Source organism: Thermobia domestica, chromosome 9 (genome assembly GCF_964235325.1).
Source record: "Thermobia domestica chromosome 9, izTheDome1.hap1.1, whole genome shotgun sequence".
Taxonomy (NCBI): domain Eukaryota; kingdom Metazoa; phylum Arthropoda; class Insecta; order Zygentoma; family Lepismatidae; genus Thermobia; species Thermobia domestica.
Window position 1 is genome coordinate 57,502,623 of NC_137462.1, and position 12,078 is coordinate 57,514,700.

General features: G+C 37.2%; 1 protein-coding gene across 2 annotated transcripts in view; it reads left to right on the forward strand.

Annotated features, from left to right (window-relative positions):
* Positions 1-296: 296 nt before the first annotated feature.
* The window catches only part of LOC145694676 (cyclic GMP-AMP synthase-like receptor), a 63,704-nt gene continuing 51,922 nt past the window's right edge, over positions 297-12,078 (forward strand). For both annotated transcript variants that reach the window (XM_081771172.1, XM_081771171.1), the window contains exon 1: positions 297-558. In XM_081771172.1, the coding sequence (XP_081627298.1) occupies positions 436-558 (123 nt within the window). In that variant the 5' untranslated portion in view covers positions 297-435. The remainder of the gene's footprint in view (positions 559-12,078) is intronic.

Below are 12,078 nucleotides of genomic sequence, written 5' to 3' on the forward strand. Positions count from 1 at the left end.
GTGCAAAAGATGTTAAATATGGTCATGATGTTAGGTATTATGACAAATAAAATGTTAACACTATTTTCATTTGATTTGGAGTTAGCATCGCTTTACAACTTAACTTAATGTGGGGTCCGAACCACATGAACTCTCAACGGGATTTCAACCCAGGTCTTCCATTTCAACGCTAACCGCTTATCCACGAGATAGATCTTAACACAATTTTAAAACTATAAGGAGTGTTAATGAAATTTAGGGGAGTTGGAGTTGCGATTTAGGGGAAAATCGTTCTTCCTGATTTGGCAACACTGAAATGAAGTACAAAGCTGATTGACGAAACTTACTTCTTACCATTGTCGGTTCTCGGTTGGGAAGTCAGAAATAAGTCTCGGTGCGGCAGAGAGTGTTTAAAGTGCAGCTAAGTGAATATATTTATGATTGTGAAAAGAAAAAATGTCCGATTTACAGATTGATCCTAAATATTTCATAGAACTTGAAGAACCATTGAAGTACATTTTGAGCCAGATTCATGTGAAAGATGATGAAAAGAAATCATCGAAGGCAATATTATTGCAGGTAAGAGCAACAAAACATATTTATAATTTCTGTTTATGGTTTTGCACGTATGATGAATATTTTTTATCATTGACTAGCAAATGTCTCTACGTACTGGTGTGGGTATTGGCGTCTGCAGCACATCAACTTTGGGGAAAAAGAGGTGTATTTATGCCCCTCTTAAAACTGGGAATCCTCCTCCTGAAAATAATAATAATAATAATAATAATAATAATAATAATAATAATAATAATAATAATAATAATAATAATAATAAAGAGTACGTACCTTGCATTTTAAAGCATTTTTGACTTAAAAAGCAAATAACTTTTTTGTGTTTTATTTTTACTTTTGATAGTCTACTTTTTTGGAAATTGTGGTACTAAAACACATACGTACACTTTACAGTTTGTTTATTCAATAATAAAATTCAACCTTTTTTTTTTTTTTTTTTTACGATTTTATGATTTTTTAACGATTTTAATTAAACTTAAATGACACCAAGTGTATGTCAGAAACAAAATGATAAAAAGTAGTGTGAAGTAAATAAAGTATCTAAAACAGCTTTTAGGTCTACAAGCCTACAACTAAAGTAAAGGAGCTTCAACAATGTATAAGCCTAGTTAAAAAATTAGTTCAAAATTGTTTTATTTTAACTACATTAAACCCGATTTGGTCCTCGCTATCAAAAAAAAAAAAAAAAAAAAAAAAGAATGTTAGTTACTTTACAGTTTACTGGAGCCCTTTATCGACATAGGGCCAAAAATTTACAGTCTTTGTTTCACAATTGGAAATAAATTTTTGTGGCACTTTTTTCATATCCACTTTGTCTAATATTGTTTTGTGAACGTAGCAAACTGCTACGTGGTTGGCCTATGATCTAAGATACTTGAAATATTAGGGGGGAGGATTAAAACCGTTTTACAAATATTGGGGGGGGGGACACGTCCCGGTGGCATTGACGTCCGTGGATTTGTCTGAACTCGAGATCCCGTATGGACATGAGCAACATTCTAGGACAGACATCTAAAACCACTGAAATATGTATTTAATTATTTTAGATTAAAAACCTAAAAACCAAAATTCGTATCTTTAAACTTAAGAGGCCTCATCCCGGTGAAATTAAAATACCGCTAATTTTACGGTAATCATGTGATATCTTCAAAAGATAAAATATAATTGAAATGTGGAACAAGAGCGCCCTAGACAATATTATTTTGCATAAGGTACCGTTATCACAAGTCACCTAATGGCTTTCCGTTTGCAGCCATTTAGAAACGCGAAAATAAATGCCGATTTTCAAAATGGCTCGAAATCGAAAGCAAATAAGTGAGTCGTGATAACGGTATTTCATGTAAAATGATATTGTCTAGGCCTTCCACATTTCGATTATCTTTTATCTATTTGAAGATATCACATGATTACCGTAAAATTAGCGGTATTTTAATTTCGCCGGGATGAGGCCTCTTAAAGAGTTTCAGATGCGCGCATCCAGAAACTTTTGTTGGAAGGGCTCCAAGCCTTGGGGGTTCTATAGTATAAGCCAGTACATCTATGTATATAGTATTGCCAGGTATTTTGCACCAAAAAAAAAAAAAAAAAAAAAAAACTATAAGTAATAGTAAAAAGTACTTCTGCTCCGCCTATATTTCAAGAAAAAAAATGATAAAAGTAGATTGTTTTTATAAGAGAAAGCGTACAGGTAAAGTGTAAAATTAAATTTGTATGCTACGTCACTCATTTACCTGGTAAACAAATCTAGTTTTATTGAAAAAATGCAAAGTGTACAAATGTATGTTGAGTTTTTGGGGGTCGTGAGGACCCGGTAGATCCCCCATAGGTGCGCCCTTGATATATCTCACCGCTTTCTCCTACTTTCTAAATTAAATAATACTTTTAAAAATCCTTGAAACGCCTGATTTATTATTATTATTATTTTAAATGTGAAGCAGGGCCGTATTCACGGGGGGCTAGGGGGTCGGGCCCCCCTAAACTTTGGCTGGCCCCCTAAAAGTTTCATGGTAGGCTTGCAAATGAACTATAATATGGTGATGAAGTATAATATGATTGGGTCGGCCCCCTTCCCTAACTTCTACCGGCCCCCCTAAATTTTTGGGCTGGCTACGGGAATGATGAGAAGTCCATATACCAAATTTCATATCTAACCGTCAGGAATTCGGAGAGATGTACATTTTAATATAATTGTTCCCCTATTGCCCTTCGCCGTTGAATATTTTCAAAAAATCTTTCCTTCATAGTACCTTACATCACATCGATACTTATGCGCTCAGGAGGAAGCCCAAGGAAATTAATACATGAAAAAAATTCTCCAAGTAAAAATTGTCTAAATTCTTTATCGAGTTCAACAAAAGGACGCACGAACTTACGACGATAATTGTGCTCATGAGCATTCTGATAATTTACCAGTGCTATTATCGAACTACTTTACTTACACATTAAGTACAGTGGACGGATGACGAGAAGAGCCCTAGCAGAAGTAGTGTGACGTAGGTATGGGCTCACCCACTTTTCGCAGGGGGGTTTCGGCAAGTCGTTCCCTATACGAGTTCTCATGCTATCTAATTAATACATTCGTTTTCTTGCGCGCAACGTATAAGTTCTATATTTAAATATGTATTTTACAAATATGAGTGATTGATATATCGTATATATGTATATATATACACATATAGGCGGATCCAAGGGAACTATAGAGGCTATAGTACGCTCCCCCTTTACATCAAAATTTACACGGCATAAATGGCAGTTGATTTTATCCTTTACTGGACAATTTGAAGACTATATACAGCCTAGCCCCCCTCTTGATCATATGATGTATCCGCGTGTGTATGTGTGTGTGTATGTGTGCATGTGCCAGCATTGGTTTCGAGAAATTCCAATCAACTTGGTACAAATGTCACTTATACCCTAGAGAGAAATGATACTGTCGATTCCACAGTTTTTTCGGAGTCGATGATGAATAGTGATACCTGCGATTCCATTTAAGTAACGTCCACTAGGGTTTCGCTCGAGACGAGACGAGACAGAATTTTCGTCAAAAAATTCGAGTCGAGACAGAGTGCTTCTAATAGAAACATATTTATTTTTTGAGACGAGACATCACTTTCACGACATATTTTCGAGTCGAGACAGCCTCAAATCCTGTCTTGTGCGTATCCCTAACGTCCACCTTCATGTTTTACCAAGGAATATCGTTGCAACGCAAGTATAACAAGTATAACAAAAATTAGACACAAAACTAAATGAATAGGGTACTTACCCTTTACTGTGATAACGGCTGTGCCAATTCGTCACTGTCATCATCTGTTTCACCCTCGAATGCACCATCCGAATCATCTGACGGCTCACTGTCGCTATCTTCTGTTCCTCCAAACGAAATCAAAATTTTTTCTACCTCATTTTCCATCAAGCCGTCCCGCTCCCAATACTGTTTTTCTATTTTTTCGACATGCTGACAGAAACCCTTCCAATCTTCTGAAGTGCATGATGATATTGCAATTGAGGTAAGTTCCTGGAGTGCTGTGAATGAAAGTGACCCTGTCGTGTTATGGTCACGTATATATTTTTTCACCTTGGCCCACGAAAGTTCTATCGGGTTCAAATCACACGCGTACGGGGGAAGACGAAGCACTGTATGGCCATGTTCTTCAAGTAATTTGTCCACACGATACGTTTTCTCACGAGGTTTGTTGGCTTGAATTATAGCGTTTAATTCCGCCTTCCTCATGGTTTCATCACAGCTAATTTGTCGAGATTTTAGCCAGGAGAGCATATCGGTTTTCAAGCTATAGCCCGAAGGAACTTTTTCTGTTTGTACTGAATGGTAAGGAGCGTTATCCATTACTATGACAGACTGAGGAGGAATATTTGGGATAAGTTTTTCTCTAACCCACTTCTGGAAATTCTCACCATTCATTTGACCGTGATAATCACCTGTACTACTACCTGCCTTATATATAAGACACGCGTTCGGCACAAATCCATTAATGCTTCCTGCATGCACAACTATGAGTCGATATGCAGAACTAGCATTCGCATGGACCCCCACGACATCGTCTGACTGCCAACACTTCTTTGTTGTAATGTTGCTGTCGACTCCAGTTTCATCAAGATATATCAGAGCGCGATTTTCTCCCCGATATCTCTTGACAGCTCTTAAATATTTACTCCTCCACGTTACAATATCTGGTCTTTCAATCAACACCTTTCTCCTATTGTTGCATCTCTTCCAAATGAAACCACACTGTCTCAATACCTTGCGCAGTGAGTCTATTTTCCAAGGAAAATGAATTTTTTGCCGCACTACAGTTAAAAGCTTAGCACACGTTGGTACAATGTGATCTGACACGTACATTTCAATCACAGCATTTCTTATAACACACAAATCAAAATCGTCTACAATGACATTTCTGTGATCGGGTCTTTTCCTGTGTTTACCGGGAGAAATCAATTTTCGTGTCGGAGAATGCATTTTCCGTGTAAGAGACTCCTTGCGAATTCTTTTTATAGTTGATTCAGACAAACCTGTAGCTCTAGAAGCACGTTTTGTGGCTTGACCAAGAGGTACTAAACACTGTTTCTCTCTTGATTCGCGGTCACAGAATTCAACAATGTTGCTTATTATTTCTCGACAATCACTATGAATAGTCGCGCCTTTCTTCCTAGAGCTCGCCATTACACTAAAACACAGTATATTATAATATTAAAAACACACTAATTCGAAAAACACAACGAAACTAAGCACGAAACACAAAGCACAACGCGCGTTTCAAATGACACCACGGAATAGCACACAGATAACTTTACCCGGAATAGCAGACGACATCTAAGTATAGACCACACCTTAAAAACCGAAAATGGACTTGACCGTGCCGTTGACCTTTCCCCGCCACCCCTGTTTTAGGGCTCTTCTCGTCATCTGTTGGCAATAATAGGCCTATTATTTCATCATAATATTTTCGCGCTTACTGTCGTTTTCTTTAGCCCGTGGAACATACCGGTATTCGTAAATTGTTTATATTAGCCCATGTGAACATTTACGAAAATTGACTGAAGTGCTTTGAGCACATGAGTTAACATTTAGACCAACAAATAAACAGATATAGTCTCACAGTAATGATAACGAACTAGTTACAGTTTCTTATGGCTGAATAAAATAAAATGAAATTTCTGCTTTTATGTTCCACAATTATGTCCTGTAGGCAAAGGGAGACGGATGATTAATGAGAGTGAATGATTATAAAAGAATCGGTGGAATGGTCATGTGGGAGAAAAGTCTGAATCGCGAGAAAACCCACGGACACAATGTTGTCCACCACAAATTCATATGGCTTGAATTCGAACCAGGTACCTCTCACACTAGAGGCGAGTGCTCCACTGTTGCTCCTCTGTTGATCCTCTGTGTTCTTTGATTATTAATGTTTGTGATATATGACGAGTAATGAACACAATATTCTGTTCCAATGAATGAAACAATATAAGAGAAATCAATTTACTGAACTAAACTTACCAAAGGCTGAACTTGTTCAAACGTTTTGCTTTTATGCTTTTTTTTTTTTTTCATATAGACCTCAGAACACAAAACGCAATACTTTCACGATATAATATTTTGCAAATGTATCACCATATACCAAACATTAATGATCTCAGAGGTGAGGGCAGGCTTGTAGCCACCCCAAAAATGTAGGGGGGCCGGTAGAAGTTAGGAGGCTAATCCAACCATATTATACAAATTCATCACCATATTATAGTTTATTTGCAAGTCTACCTTGAAAAATTTAGGGGGTCTGCTTCCCGTGGATACGGGCCTATTTGAAGGGGAGAAAGATTATAAATAAACTTATGTTTGTATACTTAGAACACTATTTCAAGTGAGGTTATTGAAAAGAAAAAGCTCAAGTTTCAGAGTAACAAATATAAGTAACACAATGAATTTCTGTCAATATTCCTCTTGTTCAGGCTCGAAAACTCCTGGACGCCAGGTAGTCAAGACGATTGGAAATAGGAGTCTGGCTCCTAAATAAGTTAAATAAAAAAATAAAATTATGAAGTCCCATGTATGAAATTGTTGTGATGCCTAGGGTTGAGAACCGGCGCCTAGGTCACGAGAAAAATTCTCGAGCACTTATCTTGTTTATGATGGTCTTCCGGCAGCCTAACCATCTGTCTGTCTCTATTCGCTACAGCTTTCTTCATCTTCAAACCACCGCGGTGACCACGAAAGCATTTCCCTTGTCAAAATATAGTAAGAAAGTAAAGAACTATATAATACGATTCTTATAGCATTAAGATAAGAAAAGTTGTAGCAATGGTGTGGGGTGACTAATTGCTAATATACAATTGCTAATATGCTATTGCTAGTAAATAATAGGAAAAATGAAAGGATGTAGAGGATGCCAGTTCAAATCCCTAGTAGAGGTGTAAAATGCACTTGATATCTTGTTCACTTCACGGCCCACCAAGTTCTACCGCGCTGGAATCCATGGCCTTCAAGAACGTTGGCATAAGGTCATCGATGCTGATGGGGACTATGCTTGATTTCCCAGGTACGTCTTAGGTGACATATCGATGTTCGAAGGTGATCGGTGAAAAAGCGATAGAACTTTCTTGGTTACCTGTATACAGTGGCGGATCCAAGGGAGGGCTATAGCCCCTCCTTGACGCTCAGGTATACACTGGATAAAATGGACTTCAGTCCCTGCTTTACACTGAATAAAACGGCAAAATATGTTTTAGCCCCTCCCGTGATCATATCCTGGATCCGCCCCTGCCTGTATATGTATACAGTGGCGGATACAAGGGGGCTATAGGGGCTATAGCTCTCCTTGACGCTCATGTATATACTGGATAAAATGGGCTTCAGTCCTGTTTTACACTGGATAAAACGACAAACTATGGTTTAGCCCCTTCCTTGATCATATCCTGGATCCACCACTATATATATATGGCCATCTTGCGCGTAAACAGCTCAATATTTTACTAGACTAACTGATATAAGCCTACCTATATATCAAGAATACTCTGTATGCACACCCGGATCGAACGCTCTTGACATTCAGGAGATACGTGAATCGATAATCCATCGCCTTCCCCTCATTTACAGGTAAAGAGAAAAGTAGCCAAAGGAAGTGCTCCATAAACGTTCTCTGCTTGTTATTAAGGAATTTGATTCAACGAAATTCAAGGATGTATGTAGTACCGTGTTTGTGTCCATGCGTTCGTCCGGGAGAGAAAAAATCTCAAGAATTACTTGGTATATCACTTTGTTCAGAATATAGTGGATCAGTGCTTCTTTCAGAAAAAAAATTCCGGGGGGGGGGGGCACAGTTAGTATTTGAAGGGGCACGATTATTTTTACACGTTACTATTCTATTTATTATTCCGGGGAGTGCCGCCAAAAACGTCTGGAAGAAATACTGTAAAGAATTAAAAGTTAGGTTTTCTTTATTTCTTTCTTTTCTGTTTTTTAAAAAGAGCTTAGAAAGGAAAGAACTTTCCCCTTCTTTTTCCTTTTCTTTTCTTTTTTTCTTTTTCTTTTTCTTTTTTTGAAAAAGAAAAAGAGATAAAGGGAGAAGACAAAGAAGAATAATAATAAAAGAATAGAAAGAAAGAACGGTAAACAAGAAGATAAGAAGTTTTTTTCGTTCTTTCCCTTTTCTTTATTTTTCTTTTTTCTCTTTTTTTGCAAAAAAGGAAAAGAAGAAGAACAATCTTTTTCTCGGAATCCATCTTTTTTTTTTTTAAAAAAGGATTTGTTTTACTTTCTTTTACTTTTCCTTCTCCCCTTTCGCTTTCTTTTTCTTTTTTCCTTATTTCTGAAGAAAGAATAGGGAAAAGAAGGAAACAGGTGGAATTGAATTCATTGATGGAGATAATATTGAAACCGGAAGTAGAAACCAATCATTTCCGGTTTTAATGTTGATCAGTATTAGGGAAGCGAGAGACGGTTTCCCGGAATCGATTAAGTATCTTCAAAATACAGACTAAGCGGTTAGCGTACGCACCTTTGGTGTGGGAGACCCGGCTTCGATTCCCGGCGGGAGCTCAGGTAATTCGGATTCCACGTTAATCAGAGGTCCACGTTTAATATAGCCTCGCTGCTGAACGGGACGTTAAATTCATAATCAACTCAACTCAACTCGTCTCCATCCTTAACTCTTTACTAAAATTGGAAATGATTGCAACTTCCAGTTCCGATTACAACTACTAAAATTTACAACTTCCGGTTTCTAATATCCTTAGGTTACATACAGCAAAAACCATAAGAGCGACAAGTGCTTTTTTTTAAAAAAAAAATCTATTTACCCTTATAACAATAGATACTATCTTCTCTCTTCTATTCTACTCAAACCAGAAGTGGACAAAATGAACCACTTCCGATCTTAACGTTTGATCGCTATAGATTATAAACGCTAATAGATAGCGAGAAGTGGTTTTCTGCAATTAATTAAGCGTTCGTCCAAGGTGACCAGACGTCCCGTTTTAGCCGGGACAGTCCCTTATTTTCAAACGTTGTCCCGTCTTATTCTCAAACGGGACGCCTAAATATCCCGTTAAGCAAACATGACCCAGGTGTCCCGTAATTATTATTCAAAATATAAATGGGCAATGCTAATTCTACACTCTTCCGTACCAACACTCATTGGGACAGAGGCGAATTCAGAGGGGGGCGATTGCCCCCCCCCACAAGAAGAAACTTTCTTATTTTATATATATAAATAGAACCCATCCCAAAGTTTGGAGCCCTTAAAAGTAGCAGTATGACAACCCACCGCCCGCCCCTGAAGTTGGTCCTGGATCCGCCCCTGCGTTGGGAAGGTTAAGCCGTGCCTAGAACTTCTTAGTATTCAAATGAGAATTGAGTGTTCTGTGGTTCAAGTGGGAATTGAGTGGGAATTCTGAGTGTTGAAGTAGTTAAAAGTATTGTTGGGTAGTAGTACTTAAGTTAGAAACGCTGTGTTATTATTCTTACTTCTGTATTTTGTAAATTGAAAACACTGCTGAGTCCCAAAATGCAATGTGGAAGTCACCCTTCCTCCCCTTCCCCCGTCGCCGATTCGTATGCGTCCAGTTTTTGAAAGTAGAAGTTCTGCTCACCTTGCGTTCATCTCCACTCTAACCTTTGTGCTATAACCGGAAGTGCTAGAAATCTATTATCACTGCCAATTGCAATATTAATTGAGAAAATATTACGCCATACAAACCACATCATAGACTACATTACACACTGCTAGTTTTGTTGCTCTCTGATATTAGCTGTCGGCTGCAGGTTTGGCCTTGCATACTTCCGGAGCACAACAGGAAATAACCTATAAAGATTGAGAAATGTATTTGTTATTATTTACTAGCACTAATAATAGCAATAATAACTGTTATAGACGAATACGAAACGTGATTAAAAGAAACGAAATCTTTTAATTTAGTATGTTGAATCTTACTTTTTTTTTTTTTTTTTTTTAGCCAATTGATTTCTATGGGGAATTATTTTGTTGCATTTTAATGATTTAATTTTACTAAATTGTCTGCAAATCTATTTGTTTTATTTCTTTTAGAAAATTAAATATTTGTATAATTTTAATACAGTACTGGCAGAACCTGCGCTCTCCACACAGCGCAGCGCATCATTCTCATATGAGCATGAACCTCCCTGTCATTCTTGACAACACCTGTACATGTCCCTTTACAGATAAGACGTCTTGATAAAAATCAGCAAGGGGTATCATAAAGGGAACATTCTTTTTGATTATTTTCTCAATATCTCGCACCGTTTCCAAGAATTGAGCCTACTTCCGGTTGGAGTTTCTAATTCATGTATGACCACTGTTTTATTTCTTTTTGCATGCAGTATGTACCTAATAAACAAATACATTACACACACAATTAATTATAATGTCAGTGATATATAGTGTTCATTGGGCAAAGCACTCAATCAATAAAGATTCGTCGTAGATTAGAGAAATAATCTTTTGTGTAGTCTAAGATGAATCTTTATTGTTTGAGTGTTCGTTTTTTCACTATCATCGGCCATGATAGATATACTCTACCCGTATACAAATGTGTGGTGTTGGAATGTATAACTTGTCGGATATGATGCTTTACTTTTTTAAAATTTCAATACTTTCAGTGTAGCCCTAAAAAATGTAATAAAGAGATAACGGCCATTTTTTAAAAAAATATTCAATTAGAACTCAACAATCTACACAAAATTTTTAATCGATCAGTGAAAACGGCATCTTTCTAGAGCGTGTGGTTTTCGAAATGTCATTGTCGAAAGAATTGGCAGCAAACATATAAACGTCCACAAACATATAAACATTTCTCCAAACATATAAGCCTAACATTTTTATATATAGATAATACAGTATGATTAGATTTAAGTAATATTGTGAGAGAGAGAAAGAAAAAAAGGGAGAAAAAAAGAGCTGGAAGAAATAAACTAATATATTCCAGCTTATTTCAAAGAAAACAGGAAAATAATTTCTCATAAATCAATAGGTTGAAAAAGAAACATGGAGCAGGTACTCACCACCGTTAATGGTTGGGTCCCGTTATGCTAAAGGAGACGGATCATTAATGAAAGCCCGTGGGGGTTTCTCCGGGTACTCCCATTTTCCTCCCATATTCTCATTCCACCATTTCTTCCATTATCATTCACTTGTCTTAATCATCCGTGTCCCTTAGCATGAAGGGCATAATCGTGGGACGCTAAACTGAAATATTTCATTTTATTAATGGAAGTGAATAATTATGGAAGATTTGGCAGAATAATTTTGGGAGAGGAAACGGGAGGATTTCGAGGAAACCCACAGACATAATGCTTTGAACCAAAAAACTCACTTGGTTTGGGATCAAACTATTGACCCCTCACACTAGAGAAGGGCGTTGTATCAGTTTTGTTTTCTTAAAAAAAAAATCAATAATTGACTCCAACTGCACTAAGAAAAAAGTTATAGGTGGCATACTTAAAAAGATAGGTTACATGTGTACTTCCTGTAGTTTTTAGGCAGACGTACAACAGACGTATAACTGAAAACGCGTGTTTTATAATACTTTCTGTATAAGTGTTCCATATATACGTACTTTCCATATGAAACAATGTAGACGGTCAGGATCTCACGTACAAATGGACGTATATAACATATAGCTGACGAAGGTAACATAAGTATATGCATGTGATATACGGGAAACTGTTAGATGTCAGACATCCTGCAACGGCAATGATGTAACACCTAAGGGCAGTGCCTATGTAGCATACGGATAGAGTATGCTCCGTACTGATTTCTATAGTAAGCAAGAGGATGCCGTATATTTGTACAATATACCGCTGTCTGGAGAACGGATTTTTCTCTGTGTGGGACATTTTCATCGTTGGATTAACCAATGAGCGTATTGCAAACTGTGTGTTTTGAGTTAACATCGGTAACTTTATCTGATTTTATGAGATATACCGATTGCCGTAAGAATCTGTAATCATCATAGGCGACGGAGCTTCTTTTCTGGGATACCGAGTTGATTGGAAGG